This window comes from Enhydra lutris, unplaced genomic scaffold (genome assembly GCF_002288905.1).
Source record: "Enhydra lutris kenyoni isolate GAN:26980312 unplaced genomic scaffold, ASM228890v2 scaffoldscaffold44, whole genome shotgun sequence".
Taxonomy (NCBI): Eukaryota; Metazoa; Chordata; class Mammalia; order Carnivora; family Mustelidae; genus Enhydra; species Enhydra lutris.
The window spans coordinates 1,410,026-1,431,601 of NW_019154128.1; the positions used below are offsets into that span (position 1 = coordinate 1,410,026).

The following is a 21,576-nucleotide window of genomic DNA, read 5'->3' on the forward strand; positions in this document are numbered from 1 at the left end:
TAGTTAGTTCCTGAGCACAAAGGATAAAAATGAAATTAGGGGATAATATTTTACATAACAACACAAAACAAAACATAAATGTTACAAAAGAAATACAAAAGCCTACGGGGTGGGGTGTCCACAGGGGCTAAAGGTTATATAAAGTTTGCAAAGGACAAGGAAAATTTCATAGAACAGGAAACACTTAAGATTAGGAAGGATTCTAAAGGGTGGGCATGAGGTAGGAGGGGGAGGGCATGAAAGATTTCCTTTAGAGAAGAGATACACATTACAGAAAAACACAACAAATGGTGTCTCAGGAAAAAGGAGCAGTCCTCTATCTGTGAGAGAGTAATGAGAATTAAGGTGGAAAGTCAGATGTTGGAGGGGTTTCAGATTAAATGTGTGTTGCTCATTTATTAGGCAACATTTTTTTTTTCTTTTTTCACAGAACATTGTCCAGAATGCTTTCTATCTTTTTCCTACTCCACTGCAACTCCTTAACTCAGGCTTCCCAAACCTTTGCTCCCATGAGCCTGGTGGCTTTTGACAGATTCTATACCATTCCAATAAATCTGATATGCTGGCAGACCAATCTTTCTCCATTGCCTTCAAAAAGGACCCAAATATATTCTGGTTGATTTCAGGTACTTCACAAATTGGATCAAAAATGTCTTCCTCATTATACTTCACTTCTCCCTAACAGGTCAAGTCTTTCACTCCAACTGGTCAAGACTTCTAAAATTATACTATGTTTCATTTTGCTCATTCATTTTGCTGTATTTCATGGCTGCAGAAAGGAATACCCTTTTTCAGTCTGCTTTTTCTCTCCAAACCTTACCTTTAAGGTCCTACTTTGAGCCCCAACTTGTGATTGTTTCAGTCTATAGAATCTTTTCCCCATCTGAACTTTTTTTTTTTTTTAAAGATTTTATTTATTTATTTGACAGACGGAGATCACAACTAGGCTGAGAGGTGGGGGGAAGCAGGCTCCCCGCTGAGCAGAGCTCGATGTGGGGCTCAATCCCAGGAGGCTGGGATCATGACCTGAGCTGAAGGCAGAGGCTTTAACCCACTGAGCCACCCAGGCGCCACCCCCCTCCCCCGAACTCTTAAAGAGCACTCACTGCTTGTACCACTCATTTCTGTACTTACTTATCAATGAGACATGGATGGCCTTCTTGAAAAAGCTTGCCTTTTTAGTTTTTCTAGGGTATCAATAGCTTCTCTTTCAGCTTAGTTAATGATCAAAAATATACACATTCACTAATTCACAAAACCAAATATTTGCATTGCAGGAATATAAACTAGAGCTCTACTATTCAATTTGCATCAGGAAAACAGTTGGAAAATATGATATGCACATAATGGAAGATATATGCATAATGAATTGTCTGGAAACTCGACAATCCGTTCAATTACCTGAGTATTCTAAATTTTTCTCCTGGATTCAGGTAGATCATCAGAACTCTGCATACGGGGCTTCAATGCTTTGTTTATTCATGGAATCACTTTTACTGATTTGGCTACAGGCTGAATGAAATACTACAAAGTAGTCAAGGGAGATGTGCTACTTTATTTATTGCGGGAATGCCACTGAGAATACAAGTCCAGATTATCAGTGGTTTCTATTAAAATTAAATAGAAAATGGATACAGGGTTTGAAAATTGCCTGAGCAGATAAAACCATTTAAGCCACGCAAGTTAAACTTAATTTAGCTCATTCTGCAAAATAAGTGGACTTGTCATCTGGAAACCCCCACTGTAATAAGCAATCATTGTAAAGGTTAAATTTGCTTGTTTCACTTTATTTATTTTAAAGATTTTATTTGTAAGTGTGAGAGAGAGAGAGAATGAGCACCCAAGTAGGAGGAGCAGCACGCAGAGGAAGAAGCAGGATCCCCACTGAGCAGGGAGCCCGATGCGGGACTCGATCCCAGGACCGTGAGATCATGACCTGCGCCGAAGGCAGACGCTTAACCAACTGAGTCACCCAGGGGTCCCTTGTTTCACTTTATAAGCCATTCTAGGCTATCAGTCTTTGAATTTGAAAATTCCCAGTTCATGGTCTGTTTTTATATGTAAAATAGATTCTTACTAAACATTATTTATTTATTTGGTGGCTTTAATTTTGCTATTTCTGGGTGTTTGATATTCCTAAGGTAGCATTAACTTCAAAAATCACATATAAGACTTTTGAAAACACAGATTTCAAGGCCCCACCTTTTTAAGATTCTGATTCTTCACAATTGTGCCTGGGCTTTCCAAAAAGCTCTGTGGATACACGGTGATATTTAAGTTAGGTCTGGGAGCACTGTTGCATATGACACAGTGGTCCTTTTATTAATAATGTCTTTTAAAAAACTTCTCTCACACATCTAAGTACCAGGAAAAGCTGTGTTGCTGACGAGCATCACATTTGCATGGCTTCTGGGAAGCTCAAAGCCAATTTATGGAGACCTTAGTGATAGCAAAAGTACACAAAACATATACTTTATGTCTTGATCTTATATCTGACTTCACTGTATAGTCCTACATCTCAATGTTTCCTTTTATACCATTTCCTCATCATTTATGTATCTAAAATCTTGTACAATAATATCTTTGCAGCCAATGAAAATCATTTTATGGAACTTCAGCTTCTCATCAGTAGGGAGTAACAAGACGTAGACATACCTTCTGCTGTAAACAATTAGAAAACTGAACAAACCATATTAAAATTCCTGAAATCTAGCTGTGATCTCTGAGAAGGTAAATAAGGTGAGCCCTGTTATAGTTCTAGCTTTCTGTCTGGAGGCAATTTCTGGACTGCGGAACAGGAGGGGAATCCCAAATAGAGCAGTAGTCTTCCTGACATGCAAAGAACAATGGCTGGGGAAAGAACAGTGAATACGGAGCTACAACTGGAACAATTCCCAGGGTTCACAGAAGGCTATAAATCGTTTCCACCAGCCAAAGTAAAGAGATTTCGTTTAATATACAGGCACTCAGTAGACATCAGAAGATTCCCCACCTAGTTGAAGAACTGAACTAAATCTATAGGAAAGTGTACTCCACACTTGTTTTAAAAAAGATGAAGAACAAGCCACAAAAAAATAAAAGTGATCCACAAATGACCTGACAAAGTTTAACTCTGTAAATGAATACAAAAAATCTAGCATTCAACAATGTAAAATTCATACCAATTTAAAAAATTATTTCCCATGCAAAGAAGCAGGAAAATATTACTTATAACAGGAAAAAATACAATCAGTAGAATTAGAACAAGAAATTATAGACTATTCTTTAGGATTTGAAGGAAAACATGAACATAATGAAAAAACAAATGAAAAAAAAAACAAGAACAAGAAAATACAAATGGAATTTCCAGAGATGAAAAATACAGTATCTAAAGCGAAAATATCACTAGATGGTAATAACATATTAGACCCTGAAGATGAGAGAATTTAAAGGTTATTTAATAATAAGAAAAGACTAGAATCGAAACTATATTCTATTTAATAAAAGTGAAAAAAGGAGAGAAGTGAAGAAAAAAATAAACAGCATCACTAACCTATGAAACTGTATCAAGTGGTCTAATGTGTGTAATTGGGAGTCTTGGGGGGGAAAAAAAGGAAGAGGATTTAGACCAAAAAATAGTAAAGTAAATAATGGTGAAAAATATGATATATTTGAAGATAACTAGAAAAACTACATACAACAAAGAAACTCTACAAAACACAAGCAGGATATAAACAGTGAAAAAAGACCCACCAAGGCACATCATAAAATTCCATACTCAGCAAAATTATCTTTTTTTTTTTTTTTTTAAAGATTTATTCATTTTAGAAAAAGAGAGACTGCATGTACAGGGAGAGTCAGTGGGGAAGGAAGAAAGAATCTGAAGCCGACTCCACACCGAGCACAGAGCCCAACACAAGGCTCAATACCCACAACGTGAGATCATGACCCGAGATGAAACAAAGAACTGGGTGTTTAACTGACTGAGCCACCCAGATGCTTCCCAGCAAAACTACCTTTCAAAAAAGGAAGACCTTTTTTTTTCAGGCAAACAAAACATTATAGAATTCAATGCCTATAGCCTACATTATAAGATATGTTAGGGGCGCCTGAGTGGCTCAGTTGCTTAAGTGTCTGCCTTCAGCTCAGGTCATGATCCCAGGGTCCTGGGATCGAGTCCCATGACAGGCTTCTTGCTCAGCGGGGAACCTGCTTGTCCTGCTGCCTGTCGCTCCCCCTGCTTGTGTTCTCTGACAAATAAATAAAAAAAATCTTAAAAAAAAAAAAAAAGATATGTTAAAAGAAGTTCTTCAAGCAAAAGGAAAGTCTTATTTGATGAAATTTGCCTATAGATGAATGAAGAGCACCAGAAATGGTAAATATGTGGGCAAATATATAAAAAAAAAATTCTCTGGTTTTTCATTTCTTTAAAACAGGGATTGGAGGGCACCTAGGGTGCTCAGTTGGTTAAGCCACTGCCTTAGGCTCAGGTCATGATCCCAGAGTCCTGGGATCGAGTCCTGCATCGCGGTCCCAGCTCCAATGAGAGTCTGCTTCTCCCTCTGACATTCTCTCCTTTCATACTCTCTCTCACTCAAATAAATAAATAAATCTTTAAAAAAAAACAACAGGGATTGGAAAACATTTTAAATGGTGAGATAATAAATATGATAGGCTTGTAGGTGATAGAGTCTCTGCTACAACTACTCAACCGTTCTGAGTAGCATGAAAGCAGCCATAGACGATGCAAACAGACAAAGCTGTGTTTCAATAAAACCTTCATATGACACACAGCTATTGTGGGTCTTGGTTTGCTGATCTCTCTTTAAAAGATAACTATCTTCAAACAAAAATAACACAATTATTACGTCTATGACACATGTAGAAGTAAAATGTATGACAAAATAGCATAAAGGACAAAAGAGGGGGAATAAGTAGTATTACTAAGAATCTTAGTCTACATATGAAGTGGTATAATTTACTTAGAAGTAATCTGTAATAAGTTCATGACATAAAGCCTAAAGCATCCACTAAAACTAACAAAAGGTATAGCTAATAAGCTAATAATGGAGATAAAAATGGCATCATATAAATTACTCAATTGAAAAGAAGGCAGAAAAAGAGGAAAAAGGAAATAAATTATAAGACAAATAGAAACAGTCAGCAAGGTAGTAGGTTCAGACCTAATCACATAAATAATTATGTTAAAAATAAATGACTTACACATTCCACTTAAATAGCAAAGCTGTCAGCTTGGAGAGAAAAGGAAGATTCAACTATAAGCTATCTTAAAGAAACACTACAGACTTAGGTTGAAAGCTAAAGGATGGGAAAAAACATGCCATGTAAACAAGAAACAAAAGAAAGCTGGAGTGGTTATATTAATAACAAAGTGGACTTTAGAAAAAGAAATACTAACTGTAATAAAAAAACACACCTCACAGTAACAGAGAAATTAAATTACCAAGAGCAAGTAATGATTCTAAATGTATATGTAGCTAATTCCAGAGTTCCTAAATACATGAAGTCAAAACTGGCAAAAGTGAAAAGAGAAAGAAACCCACAGTTATGTTCAGGAAATTCAATGTATCTCTCTCAGTACTTGGTAGAGCAGTAGTCAGAAAATCATTAAAAATATAGAAAACCTGAACTGTCCGCTGACTTGATTTAACTGACATTAGTTAGAACACTATCCAACAACTAACACTGAACACATTTTCAAGTGCCTAAGGAGCATTCACCAAAAGAAATCTTATTTTGGGCCATAAAACAAAACTCAATAAACTTAAAAGGACTGAAATCATACACAGTATGTTCTCTAATCACAAAAGAATTCAGACAGAAATCATTAACAGAAAGACAAGTGAAATTCCTTTAAATGAATTAAACAACACACTTCTGAATAACCCATGGGTCAAAGAAGAAATCCAAAGGAAATTTAAAAATATTTTGAGCTGAATTAAAATCAAAAGTACAACATACCAATTTATGAGATGTGGATGAAGGGTGCCTAAAGGGATATATAATTTTAGATGCTTGAAGTTAGAAATTATCTTATGGAGAGAATGGAATATAATCACCTCAAAAAAAGATTTCACTGCTATTTAAATGATCCTACTCTGCTGACAATCAGCAAATCGTGGACAAGACCATTTTTTAAAAACCTTTGTATCAGTCATGCAGCAGGTACTTAAGAAATGTTTACGTAAATGACTGCATTATGCACCAACACAGACTGTCACATCTCAACAAAAAATGGTTTTACAACCCTCTTGGTCCTTAAGAATATTTAGCACTGTGTGAAAGATCTGCTGGCAGTCAAAGACTGGTGAAATGCACAACTAATACTGCTTGCCTGTATTCTGTTATAACGAAATTATGGTAAGGTAAATTAAATTTTGTTTTACTCACTCATTTCTTCTTGCAGGGTTTCTTGTTTCTGCTTCTGAATTTTAATTTCTTGCTCCAGATCTTCTATCTTGCTGTTTTTATTAGCTAACTTTTGATTCAGTTCTTTCATCAAACGTTCATAATCAGCTATTTCCATATTCATCAACGTGGTTTGTTGGGCATCCTGCACGCATGAGAAATAAAAGATCCACATAATAGTAGATCAGTTAATCTTATTTGTAATATTGCTAATTGTATACCTGTAAATTATGCCAAAGGAATAAACACTTTCTATTAATGCTCTTCTGTAACACAGTAAGTTTACACATCATATGAAGAAGCTACACATCATATGAAGAAGGTACATATGGTACCTTCTATTTTTGTACTTTTACAAAGTATTTTCATCAGAATTTTCATTAACAACAATTGACAATTCTACTCATGGAGTTCTCATTTATAAAACATTAACATTTAAGCAACTCTTAAAACACCCTGCTTTTTAGCCTCATCTTTGAATAAAGCAGAGAAAAATTAGTCAAAGGTTTAAGTATAATATGAATTCCAACTTTTGACATTAATTAAAACTTCATGTGTCCTATAACAATCTTGGACAAAAAAAAGAAGTATCAAACCATCTGTGAGCCTAGATTCTTCTGAGAAGATAGGACTGAGAGAAATCTTAAAACTTTCATTCTTTCGAGGCTAACAATTTATACACGATTATGTTAGTTCCTCAAAAACCTCATTTTTGAAATATTTCCTTTCTAAACTACCAGAATTGTTTAACACTGTGAATATTGACCTCCGTTTTGAATCTGGTGTTTTATTTTACCTTTCTAACCAGCTCTAATTCTTGCATGGTTTTCTGAAGCTGTTTCTTTTCCTTCCGAAGCTGCAGCTGAAGTTCTTCAAGTTCATTTATGGAACTGGCATGCTCCTGCAATTAAAAATAAAAATATCACCACTCCACCCCCCAAACAAACCAACATTAAAAACGTATTTGCAAGGGTCTATAGAATAAATCTGACACACTGTAATATAAAAAGCTTGAAAATCTTTTAATATTTAAAAAACACGCATCCCAAAATCATAGCTTGGGATTCTCAACTTCATAGCTGACATACATTATATATTAAGGAATTAATGAACTCTTGTATTCACAAATGCTTCTCATTACAAAGTCTTTCCTTCACTTAAATAATATGATGAAAGTATCACTATATAACATGAACTAATCCCACAGGACTGTTTTTACCTTTATCTTCTGCTCTTTCTGAAGTTTTTCGGCTTCCAGCTCTTTGTCTGTCACTGCTTTGGCTTTTTGGACTTCTAAAATCTGTACTTCTAATAACTTCGCATTAGACTGCAGTGTCTCAATACGAGCTAAGAGATCTTCATTATCAGAACTTAATTTTTCGCACTAGAATGACAAATGATTCACTACTGTAAACATGTAGAAAATATGTATAGGGGAGGGAGAATAAAATGATACATTATAAGATTACTGGCAGAGTATGAAAAATAAAGATTTCAAAAACAATTCCACATAATGTAAAATCAAGAATAAGTTTAAAACTTTATTACTCTTAAAATAAATTTGGCAAACATTACAAGAGACCAGGCGCGCTGGCAGAGGAAAAGGCAAAAAACAAAAAGCAAACAAAAACACCCAGGGAGTGGAGATTAGAGCAATGATAAAGACAGGAGAGTTGCCAGTTTTTTTATCATATTCTTCTCCCAACAATGGCAAGAACAAAATGAAATTGTTTCTATTAATTTTAATGAATTTAATTTTAATTTTTATGCAAAAATTTTGAAATCGAAATATACTTATTACATTTTTCACGTCTGCATTTACTCAATTTAAAATTACCTGAAAAGTCCTCTCAACAAAGTGAGTGTAGAGGAATGTACCTCAACATAATAAAGGCCATATATGATGCAACCACAGCTACATCATACTCAGTGATGAAAATCTCCTCTAAGATCAGGAACAAGAGAAGATTCCCACTCTTATTTAACATAGTGTTAGACGTCCTAGCCATAGCAATAAGTAAGAAAAAGAAAAGGGATCTAAATTAGAAAGGAAGAAGTAAAACTCTATTTGCAGATGACAGGATACTATGTATAGAAAACTCTAAAGACTCCACAAAAAATATGTGAGGTAATAAATGAATTCAGTAGAGCTGCAGAATATAAGATCAATATACAGAAATCTGTTGTGTTTCTATACATTAATAACAAACTATAAGGAAGAGAAATTAAGAATAAATAATCCCACATAACTGCATCTAAAAGAAAAAAAATACCTAATAACAAATTCAACCAAAGAGGTGAAAGATTTGTATGTTTAAAACTATAAGACACTGATGAAATGAACTGAAGATGACACAAATAAATGGAAGATATTCTATGTTCATAGTTTGGAAGAATCAATATTTTCTGAAAGTACAAATATTGTTATACTGACCAAAGCAATCTATAGATTCAGAGTAATCCCTATCAAAATCCAATGGCATTTTTCACAGAACTAGAACAACAATTCTAAAACTTGTACAGAACCACCAAAGAGCCCAAACTGCCAAAGCAATCTTGAAAAAGAACAACAAAACTGGAGGTATCATGCTCCCTGATTTCAAAATGTATTATAAAACTATAGCACTCAAAATAGTATGGTACTGGCATAATAAGACACACAGATCAATGAAACAGAAAAAAGAGTCCCCAAATAAACCCATGTATATATATGGTCAATTCATTTATGACAAAGGAGCCAAGAATATACAATGAGAAAAGGATAGTCTCTTTAATAAATGGTGTTGGGCAAGTTGGATGGACAGATGCAAAAGAATGAAACTGGACCACTATCTTAAACCTTACACAAAAATTAACTCAAAATGGCACAAAATTTAAATGTAGGACCTGAAACCATAAGACTCCTAGAGATTGGCAGTAAGCTCCCTGACATTAGTCTTGTCAATGATTTTTTGAACCTGACACCAAAGGCAAAGGCAACAAAAACAAAAATCAACACATGAGACTGTATCAAACTCAAAGGCTTCTTTACAGCAAAGGAAACCATCAAGAGAATGAAAAGGCAACCTACTGAAAAGAAGAAATTACTTGTAAATCTTGTAGCTGATAATGGGTTAATATCCTAAATAAAGAACTCCTACAACTCAATAGCAAAAGACCAAAGAATTCGATTTAAAAATGGGCAAAATATCTAAACAGACATTTTCCCAAAGACATACAGATGGACAATAGGTACATGAAAAGATGTTCAACATCATGGATCATTAGAGAAAGCAAATCAAAACTACATGAAATATCATCTCATACCTGTTAGAATGACTATTATTAAAAAAAATATACCAGGGAGCGCCTGGGTGGCTCAGTGGGTTAAAGCCTCTGCCTTCGGCTCAGGTCATGATCCCAGGGTCCTGGGATCAAGCCCCACATCGGGCTCTCTGCTCAGCAGGGAGCCTGCTTCCTCCTCTCTCTCTGCCTGTCTCGCTGCCTACCTGTGATCTCTATCTGTCAAATAAATAAATAAAATCTTTAAAAAAAAATACCAACCGAAAACAAGTGTTGCCAAGGATGTTGAGAAAAGGGAACACTTGTGTACTGTTGGTGAGAATGTAAATTGGTGTAGCCACTGTGGAAAACGGTATGGGAAGTTCTTCAAAAAATTAAAAACAGAACTACTATATGATCCAATAGTTCCACTTCTGGGTATTTGTTCAAAGAACACAAAAACACGAACTCAAAAAGATGTATGTACAGTCATGTTCATTGCAGCATGACTAACAATAGTCAGGATAAGGACACAACCTAAGTGATCACTGATGGATGAATGGATAAGGAAAATGTGGTGTATCCATACAACAGAATATTATTAAGCCATACAGAGTATGAAATCTTGCTATCTGTGACAACATGAATAGACCTTGAGGACATTACGTTAAGTGAAATAAGTCAGAAAGAGAAAGACAAATACTGTATGATTTCACTTATATGTGGAATTAAAAAAAAAACAAACTAAACTCATAGAGAGAGAGAGGGAGAATATGTGGTTGCCACAGGCACAGGGTGGGGTGTGAGTGAAATCACTGAAGGGAGTCAAGGGGTACAAAGCTACACTTGTAAAATAAATAAATAATGAAATGTAATGTACAGCATGGTGCTATAGTTAATGTTCACAGCAGCAATGTCCACAATAGCTAAACTGTGGAAACAGCCAAGATGCCCTTCAACAGAGGGATAAAGAAGATGTGGTCCATATACACAGTGGAATATTACTCAGCCATCAGAAAGGATGAATACCCAACTTTTGTGTCAACATGGATGGGACTGGAGGAAACTGTTAAGTGAGTAAGTCAAACAGAGAGAGTCAATTATCATATGGTTTCACTTATTTGTGGAACATAAAGAATAGCATGGAGGACATTAAGAGAGCTGAAAAATGAAGGGGGAGAAATTGGAGTGGAAGACGAACCACGAGAGACTATGGACTCTAGGAAAAAAACTGAGGGTTTTAGAAGGGAGCGGGGTGAGAGGATGGGTGAGCTGGTGATGGGTATTAAGGAGGGCATGGATTGCATGGAGCACTGGGTGTCATACCCAAACAATGAGTCGTGGAACAGCACATCAAAAACTAATGATGTACTGTATGAGAAACAACATAACACAATAAAAAAAATTTTTTTAAAAATTTCTTTTCAGTGTTCCAGAATTCATTGTTTATGTACCACACCCAGTGCTCCATGCAAATAAGTGCCCTCCATAATACCCACCACCAGGCTCACCCAACCTCCCACCTCCCTCCCCTCCAAAACTCTCAGTTAGTTCTTCAGAGTCCACAGTCTCTCATAGTTCATCTCCCTCTCCAATTTCCCTCAACAACCTTCTCCTCTCCATCTCCCCTTGTCCTCCATGCTATTTGTTATGCTCCACAAATAAGTGAAACCATATGATAATTGACTCTCTTTGCTTGACTTGTTTCACTCAGCATAATCTCTTCCAGTTCCATCCATGTTGCTACAAAAGTTGGGTATTCTTCCTTTCTGATGGAGGCATAATACTGCATAGTGTATATGGACCACATCTTCCTTACCCATTCGTCCGCGGAAGGGCATCTTGGTTCTTTCCACAGTTTGGCGACCATGACCATTGCTGCTATAAACATGGGGGTACAGATGGACCTTCTTTTCACTACATCTGTATCTTTGGGGTAAATACCCAGTAGTGCAATTGCAGGGTCATAGGGAAGCTCTATTTTCAATTTCTTGAGGAATCTCCACACTGTTTTCCAAAGTGGCTGCACCAACCTGCATTCCCACCAACAGTATAAGAGGATTCCCCTTTCTTCACATCCTCTCCAACGCGTGTTGTTTACTGTCTTATTAATTTTGGCCATTCTAACTGGTGTAAGGTGGTATCTCAATGTGGTTTTGATTTGAATCTCTCTGATGGCTAGTGATGATGAACATTTTTTCATGTGTCTGTTAGCGATTTGCATGTCTTCATTGGAGTAGTGTCTGTCCATGTCTTTTGCCCATTTTTTGACGTGATTATCTGTTTTGTGTGTGTTGAGTTTGAGGAGTTCTTTATAGATTTTAGATATCAGCCCTTTGTCTATGCTGTCATTTGCGAATATCTTCTCCCATTCTGTGGGTTGCCTCATTGTTTTGTTGACTGTTTCCTTTGCTATGCAGAAGCTTTTGATTTTGATGAAGTAACAAAAAATTTTTTTACTTAAAAAAGTAAAATCTTAAAATTCTAATTGCAAGAAAAAATTAACTATGTATGGTGACAGGTATTAACTATATATAAATCATGATGTTGTATGCCTGAAACTAAAGTAACATAATGTTATATGTCAATTATATCTCAAAAAATTTTACCTGAAAAGTTGAATTCCTTAATTGTCTTGTAAGGTCTTCTATTTGATGCTCAAAATTATTAGCACGTTCTTTTTCCACATCCAACTGCTCTGACTGCTTATCATATTCTAATAAAAGATTCTTCAAAAAAAGACAAAAGGATTTAACTTCAGGCAATTATTATACATTCAACCAGTCAGACTATATTATCAAGCCATCTTGAAAGAACATTTATGAGTCTATTGAGTTCACGAGTCCATGAGAACATTTATGAATAAAGCTTAAAATATTTAAATTCAACATTTGGTTGAATAGCTAACTGGCATTATATAATTAGTATAATTCAGATGACTTTTAGTATGAGGGAACTATTAAACGGCAAAAGCATTTTACATTTATACAATATAATATCTGCAAATTAAGTATTCTAGTCATCAACAAAAATAAACTTCTGAAACATGAACAACATTTGGAGAAGGAGGAGAAAAAGTTTAACCTGGTTGCCTTCTATCTAAAGAATTCTGATCAGGACCAGCCTAATAAAAGGTAGAAGTGCTAATGGAAGAACATGGGAAGATATTTTATAAAAATAGTCTCTTAAACTCTGTGACAAAATATTTAACATTTTCTGAACTCTAAAACCAACGGAATTTTCTTTAATATTTCTGGTTTGCCCCTACTCAAGAACAAAGTGCCCAGACTGGCCTTTTCATGACGTACTAGCAAATCAGGTTATCCTCCAAAATATGTACATGAGATTCACTGTTTCCAGACTGTAAGTGGGATTTTTTTTTTTCCTTCCTCTCTTCTCTCTTACAAATCCTGTTTCCACTTTTGTTCCTGGAGAACTGACTTTTTCTTCACATAAATGAATTTGTGTGCAGAATAACAAAATCTTTCTGAGTTTTCTTTGAAAGTTTATTTTGGGAAGCCTAAAAAGTGGCCTTCATCCAGACCAGGACCTCTTGAGTCCTTTGCTCCCCCTCCCAGTCTCCTCTGAGGTCTCATGTGTGACAATTATATGCTCTTTCTGGTTCCTGCTTGCCAAATCTGATTCTTTTTTTTTTTTTTCAAAGATTTTATTTATTTATTTGACAGACAGAGATCACAAGTAGGCAGAGAGGCAGGCAGGGAGAGAGAGGAGGAAGCAGGCTCTCCACGCAGCAGAGAGCCTGATGTGGGGCTCGATCCCAGAACCCTGGGATCATAACCCGAGCCGAAGGCAGAGGCTTTAACCCACTGAGCCACCCAGGTGCCCCGCCAAATCTGATTCTTGGCCAAATCTAATTTTGTTTCTAATTCTGATTTATATATAATCAACTGTTCTCCACACTGGTAGCTGAGTGTTAGAATCTGGGTTTCAACTTTATGGTCTACTCATCTTGTGACAAAGGCAGGAATTGGGAATCTAGAATCTGGCTTAAAAATTTGTCCATGTTTATTTGTCTGAGGATTCTGTTACTTCCTGGCATACTGAGAAATCATTTGTATTCTTTTCCACAGAGAAAAGATTCCATGCTTGTTTTGTATTTGTGCAGATTCCTTTAACTCTACAGATCAGAGCTCTTTATGCTCTTACATTCTAGCTGGTCGTCGTCGTTTTTACTCGCTATGGTTCTAACAGTTGTCAAGGGCTGCAAAAATTGAATACCAAAGCAGTCTCTAGTAAATAATGGCTCTCTACAGGAAATTCTGACTATAATCAGCAAAGAATAATTATGAATTATCATCCCTTCAGAACTGTTGTGTGTTAGATCTTTAAAAAAACTAATAAAGATGATTACTGTAAGCGGCATGAATACTGAAAAAAGAAATTGGCCAAATTTGTAAGTAATCCACAAATTTACTCAGCATCCTAATATTGATGCTCCCTAAGAAGCCTAACGGAGCTCAGTTATAAGTCTGTTTTTATAAAAAGTGATTATCACTCTTTTTTTTAAATTTCATTTTTTATTTAAATACTAGTTAATACATATGGTAAAATCAGTTTCAGGTGTAGAATTTGGTGATTCATCACTTATATATAATACATAGTGCTCATCACAAGTGCCTTCCTTAATACTCATCACTCATTTTGCCCATCCCCCACCCACCCTCAGTTTTTTTCTCTACATTTAAGAGTCTCTTATGGTTTGCATTCCTGTCTTTTCCCCTTCCTCTCTGTTCATCTGTTTTGTTTCTTAAATTTGACATATGAGTGACATCATAAGGTATTTGCCTTTTTCTGATTTATGGTGTTTAGCATGATAAACTACCTCCATCCACATTGTTGCAAATGGAAAGATTTCATTCTTTTTGATGGCTGAGTAACATTCCATCGTATATATATGCCACATCTTTTTTATCCATTCATCTGTCAATGGACATCTGGGCTCTTTCCATAGTTTGGCTATTGTTGATAATGCTGGTATAAATATCAGGGTGCAGGCACCCCTTTGAATCACTAATTTTGTATTCTTTGGGTAAATACCTAGTAGTGCAATTGCTGGGTACTATGGTAGTTCTATTTTTAACTTTTTGAGGAACCTCCCATGCTTAGCAGGGAGCCTGCTTCCTCCTCTCTGCTTGCCTCTCTGCCTACTTGTGATCTCTGTCAAATAAATAAATAAGATCTTAAAAAAAAAAAAAAAAAGAAAGAAAGAAAGAAAAAGATCTTTACAGATTTTGGATACTAACCCTTTACCAGATATATCATTTGCAAATACCTTCTCACATTCCATAGGTTGCCTTTTAGTTTTGTTGCTTCCTTTGCTGCTTAGAAGCTTTTTATCTTGATGAAGTCCCAATAGTTCATTCTTGCTTTTGTTTCCCTTGCTCCCAACAAGATGTCTAGTAAGAAGTTGAGATGGCTGAGGTCAAAGAGGTTGCTGCCTTTGTTCTCCTCTAGGATTTTGATGGTTTCCTGTCTCACATTTAAGTTTTCCATTCATTTTGAATTTATTTTTGTGTATAGTGTAAGAAAGTGGTCCAGTTTCATTCTTTTGTAAGTTGTTGTCCAGTTTTCCCAAAATCATTTGTTGAAGAGACTTTTTTCCATTGAGTATTCATTTCGGCTTTCTCAAAGATTAGTTGACCATATAGTTGTGGGTCTGTTTCTGGGTTTTCTGTTCTTCTCCATTGATCCATGTGTCTGTTTTTGTGCCAGTAGCATGCTGTCTCGATGACTACAGTTTGTTATATAGCTTGAAGTCCAGATGTGATGTTTCCAGCTTTGTTTTGCTTTTAATGATCATCATCCTTAAACATATCAGCATTGCTGATTTAATCTTAAATCTTGATGTTTCATCACAAATGGAATCCCTACCTTACTCAAAGATTGAGAAAATTTTATAACTATAAAACTTATTTAAAAAAGTTTTAATAGACTTTTTTTTTTTTAGTTTTAGCTTCACACCAAAACTAAGAGGAAAGTATAGAGATTTCCCATTACCCCTCCACCCCAAATGCAGAGCCTCTGACATTATCAACAAGCCTCACCATGGTGATTTATTGTAACCGATGACCTTTCAAGGACACGTCATCCTCCAATACCCAGAGTTTACATTAGGGTTCACTTTTGGTGTTATACATTCTCTAGGTTTGGACAAATTTAAAATAACATACATCCACCATTACAGATTATCATAGAGACAGTTCCACAAGCTAAAAATCCTTAGAGGATTTTTCCACCTATTTCCATTTTTCCTTTTTCCATTCCCCGCCCCCTACCTATTTATCCATTTCTCCCACATACCCCTGGGTACCACTGATTTTTTTTTTTCAACTGTCTTTTGCCTTTTCCAGAATGTCATATATTTGGTATCATACATTATGTAGACTCTTCAGATTGGTTTCTTTTGCTTAGTAGTGGTATATATATAAGTTTCCTCCACACCTTTTCATGGCTTGATAGCTCATTTCTTTTTAGTGCTGTATAATATTCCATTGTTTGAATGTACCACAGCTTATCTAGTCACCTACTGAAGGCTACTTTGTTTTTTCCCAAATTTTGGCAATTATAATACAGCTGCTGTAAACACCTATGTATAGATTTTTGTGTGGATATAAGTTTTCAACTGCATTGGGTAAATATCAATGGTTACTACTAGATTGTATGGTAAGAAGAGTAGGTTTAGTTTTGTAAGAAACTGCAAAACTTCTCCCCAAATGGCTGTACTTACTCCTTTGCATCACTACCAGAGTTCCTAAATGAGAGTTCCTCATTGCTCCAAATCCTTGTTAGCATTTGATGATGTTGATGTTTAAGATTTTGGCTATTCTAATAGGTGTGATATGAGATAATAGGTTATCTCATTGTTTTCATTTGTATTTCCTTGGAGTATCTTTTCATATGCTTATTTGCCATCTCTTTATCATCTTTAGTGTGGTATCTGTGAAGTTTTTGGTCCATTTAAAAAAATCAGGTTTCTGTTTTCTTACTTTGAGTTTCAGTGGTTCTTTGTGTATTTTGGGGTAACAGTCCTTCACCATATATATGTCCTTTGCAAGTATTTTCTCCCAGTCTATGCCTTCTCATTCTATTATCTTTCACAGAACAGAAATTTGAAATTTTAATGAAGTATATACAGCTTATCAATTCTTCCATGGATCATGCCTTTGGTGTTCTATCTAAAAAGTCACTGCCATACCCACATTTATCTAGGTTTTATCCTGTTTTCTTCTAGGGATATCACAGTTTTATGTTTTACATTTAGGTTTGTGATTCACTTTGAGTTAATTTTTGTGAAGGATATAAGGTCTGTATCTAGATTCCGTTTGTTTTGAACGTGCATGTCCAGTTGTTCCAGCACCATTTGTTGAAAAGATTATCTTTGCTCCACTGTCAAAGAACAGTTGACTACATTTATGTGGTCTATTTCTGGGTTCTTTATTCTGTTCCACTGATCTATTTATTTATTCTTTCACCAAATCCACACTGTCTTGATTGCTGTAGTGTTATTCTAAGTCTTGAGGTCAGATTAATCCTCCTGTTTTGTTGTTCTTCAATATCGTGTTGCCTTTTCTGAGTCTGACCTGTACCATTTTCCAAAGAACTTTTTACGTTTGTTGAAAGGCATGTCTTTCTTCTCCTACAAGTATTCTCATTATGCAGTTATACTTTCGGTTCTTGTCTCACAGTTCTTTGATATTCTGTTCTTTTTTCAGTCTTTTGAAATCTATTTTAAACAAAGAATTTGGCATACCTGGTCTACCCATGCAGGACATGAATAAAATATGTTATGGAATTTCTAAAATTGAAAGAAGCAAGCTGCTAATGGCTCATAAAAGACAAATAAGCCTATATATTTAAACTTCAAATAAGTGTTTTAAAAAGTGAATTTGTCAGATACCTTTATATATTAAGGATATTAGTCTCTTGTCATATTTTCATGTTAATTTTATATTTTATTATAGTGCAGTCTATCTTTTTCTTTGTAACTTCTTTAATTGCTTTAAGTTTTTAAGAAAGAAAACGTATTTCATATCCACAACTCAAATGATTTAAGTGTCTTATACTAGGTTTTTTAAAATCCCTTCCACATTTGACAAAATTCTTTAAATCCATCTAGGATTTATTCTGGTGTGTGGGAGTGAAGTAAAAATCTGACTTAATTATTCTGAAGTAGTTATTTAATTCCTTCTTTGTTGGCTTCTATGTTTTCAAATTTTACTGGAATAGTATGTAGCATAGCTTAGTATACCAACTAAGCTTGGTATTAGAACAGATCTGGAACCACACTGCCTGAATCCAATCCTGGCTTTACTATGTTACTTGTTCTGTGATTTCAGTCTCTTAATCTCTTTGTGCCTTGGATTTCTCACTTGTAAACTCACAACGTTAGTAACATTTTTCTTGGGGTTCTTTCCAGAATTAAGTGTGATAAAGAAAAGTAGAGTGCTTAGAAGGGAGCCTGGCCTAGAAGAGTTTGTTGTTATATAGAAGTCTCTATATCTTCTGTTAATGTCTTATTTTTGTATCAGACCTGTATCACATTATTGTGGTTTCCTAATAAAATTTTAGCATCTGCTAAATCAAGATGTCCAATTTCCTTTTCCATTTTAAAAAGTATTAACTACTCTTATAAGCTTATTTTCCATTTGAAACTTAGAATTATCAAGACTGCCCGATCAAAAAAAATCCTAGATTTTTAGTGAAATTGTTTTGGAGCATATAAAACAACCTGAAAACTAGTATTTCAAATAATAATAGTTGCCATATATGTGTTTTGCAGTTTTCTTCATGAAAGCCAAGTTTTCTCATTAAAGTTCTTCCAAAATTTTATTTTTTGGCTACTATGGAATTTTCTTCTTTCAATCAGTCCCACTTACTCTTTTATCCCTACCACCCACTTTTATTGTTCTACACAGTAAGTTTCTTAAATTTTGGTCTACTTGTCTATTATTGCCACTGACATTTAAGTCCTTAGAGGGAGGGAAATTAGTGTATTTGGTTGGCTGCATCTCCCTAGAACTCAGTATTCGGCCTGACTGTATAAATATTTGCTGAATAGATACATAAAAGAACATAATGGTTTTTATTTTACATTTAATGATGTCATTACAGTCTCATTTTATATTTTTATAATAGATTCTCATTTTAGGTTGACAAGCATTATTACCTCCAAATAATGCATTCATTTACCTTTTTAAACCTGTTATTTGAACTTTCAATTTATTCACTTGGCCAGAATATAAAATAATAACAGTAATAATAGCCATCTTTTTTGTTACTTATTTTATTAGGAAATCCCAAAACAGAATTTTGGTTTTAAAAAATAATAGCCTGAAAGAACTTTAAAGCTTAGACATTTAAAATCTTGATACTAGGATGCTACCACATTACACAAAAACAATAGAAAAAAGGATTCACTAAAAAGTACAAGGTGACTGTGTTATGGACAAGAGTTTTACATTTCCAATAATATTCCTTAACTTAGAAGTTACAAACATAACTTGCTATTAAAATAACTACTTTTACCTTATAGCTTTCTGCTCCTTGAATGAGATCTCTCATGGAAGCAGACAACTGATCCTTTTCTGATCGAACAGATTCTAGCTCTTCCCGTAGAGTCTGGGCCTATTTTAAATATATGGCAAGTTTTTTATGAACAGAAAAACTAAATTTTCTAACATGTAAGATTCTTGAATCTTGCATTTTTAAGTTCCCTTACCTCTTTTTTGCTAGAATCTAGTTCTTTCTTTGCCTTCACAGCAACCAGTTTTATCTTATTTATTTTTTCCTCTTTCTCTTTGGATTCTTTTTCCAGATATCCTAAAAACACAAAATGAAAGAATTATACATGAACTCTAAAGGAAGAGAAATCCAAATTATTTACTTACTTTGGCCTTAGAAATTAACCTTTAATCAGGAACATAAAATCTGTAATTTGGAATTAAAAGTACTGAAATAAGTAGCAAAAATATTAATATTTTTAAAGTGAAAGCTTATTCATTACCTAAGCAAGGCAAATAATGTAAAAAATGTTCATTTCCTGTAATCCATCAAAATGGCCTACTTTTTAAAAAAATCATTTCATAAGTAGCTAGAAATTGGAGAGGCTGTTAGGACTCTTTTAACATTAGAAAATTTCCTAGAGGGCACCTGGGTGGCTCAGTTGGTTAAGGGTCTGCCTTTGGCTCAGGTCATTATCTCAGGGTCCTGGGATCAAGCCCCCTATTGGGCTCCCTGCTCAGCAAGGAGTTAATTTCTTCCTCTCCCTTTGCTCTTCCCCACCCCTACTTGTGCACTCTCCCTTTCAAATAAATAAGGTCTTTTTTTTTAAAAAAAGAAAAGATATCCTAGAAACTCAAGTACCGTAGGACTTTTGGTGGCAATGTGCAAATCAGGGTCATGTAGGGGAAATACCAGACACAGTTAAATACTTAGGCTGCATAGGCACACTCCTCTTGGTTGGCAGGTGTGATTTTTACAACTAAACCCATAATGTGTTTTATGTATCCAATCCTGATCTCTCCCTTAATGTCTTTAGCAATGTCCTCTATTTCAACTCCTGTGTTCCAGATCTTACTTCTTGCTATTTCTGCTTAAGTTACAATCCGAATTTCTGTCCTTACTCTTAATCTAGATGTACCTGTGCTCACAGCCTCTGCCTTCCTCTGCTGCTACAGGTGACTGTCTCTGTGTGTGCAGTACCTGCCAGCAGTTCCACTTCTGCATTTTATTCTGTACCTTCTCACTGAATCAGGCATCAGTGCAGCAATGCACACTCCTTCTTGTGCAGCAAATCCCCCTAATATATTTTTTCCAACATGCAATAGGGAAAATATCAAGAGCTTTAAAGCTAAGAGCAAACAGTGGAAGCACCAAACAGGATGGGAAGAGGTTACAAAGGACTAGTGAAACATCACACACACACAAAAAGGCAAATCACATTTCCCATCTGGATTTTGTCTCATCTCTTTCTTGTACAGCAAAACTCTGTGTTAAGAGTTGTGTACGCATGCTCTGAAGTTTCTCTTCTCCCATTTTTTTTTTCTTGAATTCATTTCAATCAGGTTCTGGACTTAGCATATCACAGAACAGGTTATCAAGTTACCGGTGACCTCTATGTTGCTTAATCTAATGATTAGTTCATTGTACCAATGTTACTTGACCTATAGCAGCATTTGCCACGATTAAATATTTGTTTCCTCTTGAAACACTTCCATCATTTGTGCTTCATTGGTCTTAATTTCTAAGACATTTTATGCTCTGAGTTTTCCTAACTCACTCGTTACTCCTTCTCAATCTCCTTTGCTGTTCCTATCTTTCAAATTTTTAAATGACAGATAATGTCTCTGATCTTTTTTTTTCTATATTCCTTTCCATGGTGATCTCCATCTCACGGCTTTTAATGCAATTATTATGTTAACTGCAACTTTTTATTTCTGGTCTAGCTACCTCCCTCTAGCTACCTCCTTCATATTTAGCAATCTACATGACATCTCCATTTGGGTTGTTATTTAAACATGTCTCAAACTGAGTTCCTAATCTCATCTAACTTGACCTGCTCCAATCATCCACCACAAGAAAAATAGGATTCATCATTAAATCTTTAACTTCCTCCTCTCCCTCTCCCCCACCAGACTAACTGGGCACTAAACTGAAGCATTATGGTCACATTACTTAACACTTAAAAGTATTTGTCTCTTCATTTTTAAAGGGGGATAAAATAGCTACCCCATAATGTTAGTCTGATGAAGATGCATTAGGAGAAAGTCCCAACTGCTCTGCACACGTTCTACTGCTTTTGTGATGGGACTCCTGTCCCTTCAGGAACTATTTGGTATGCTCCCTGATGTTATATATGTTAACATACATCCGCCTGTTCCCTCTTGC

General features: G+C 35.3%; 1 protein-coding gene across 1 annotated transcript in view; it reads right to left on the minus strand.

Moving 5' to 3' along the window:
- The window catches only part of LOC111155843 (GRIP and coiled-coil domain containing 2), a 55,083-nt gene that overhangs the window by 21,315 nt on the left and 12,192 nt on the right, over positions 1-21,576 (minus strand). The window contains exons 8-13 of the mRNA XM_022516266.1: positions 19,409-19,509; positions 19,216-19,314; positions 12,279-12,398; positions 7,628-7,792; positions 7,205-7,309; positions 6,391-6,553 (exon numbers count right to left, since the gene is read on the minus strand). Of these exons, the coding sequence (XP_022371974.1) occupies positions 6,391-6,553; positions 7,205-7,309; positions 7,628-7,792; positions 12,279-12,398; positions 19,216-19,314; positions 19,409-19,509 (753 nt within the window). The remainder of the gene's footprint in view (positions 1-6,390; positions 6,554-7,204; positions 7,310-7,627; positions 7,793-12,278; positions 12,399-19,215; positions 19,315-19,408; positions 19,510-21,576) is intronic.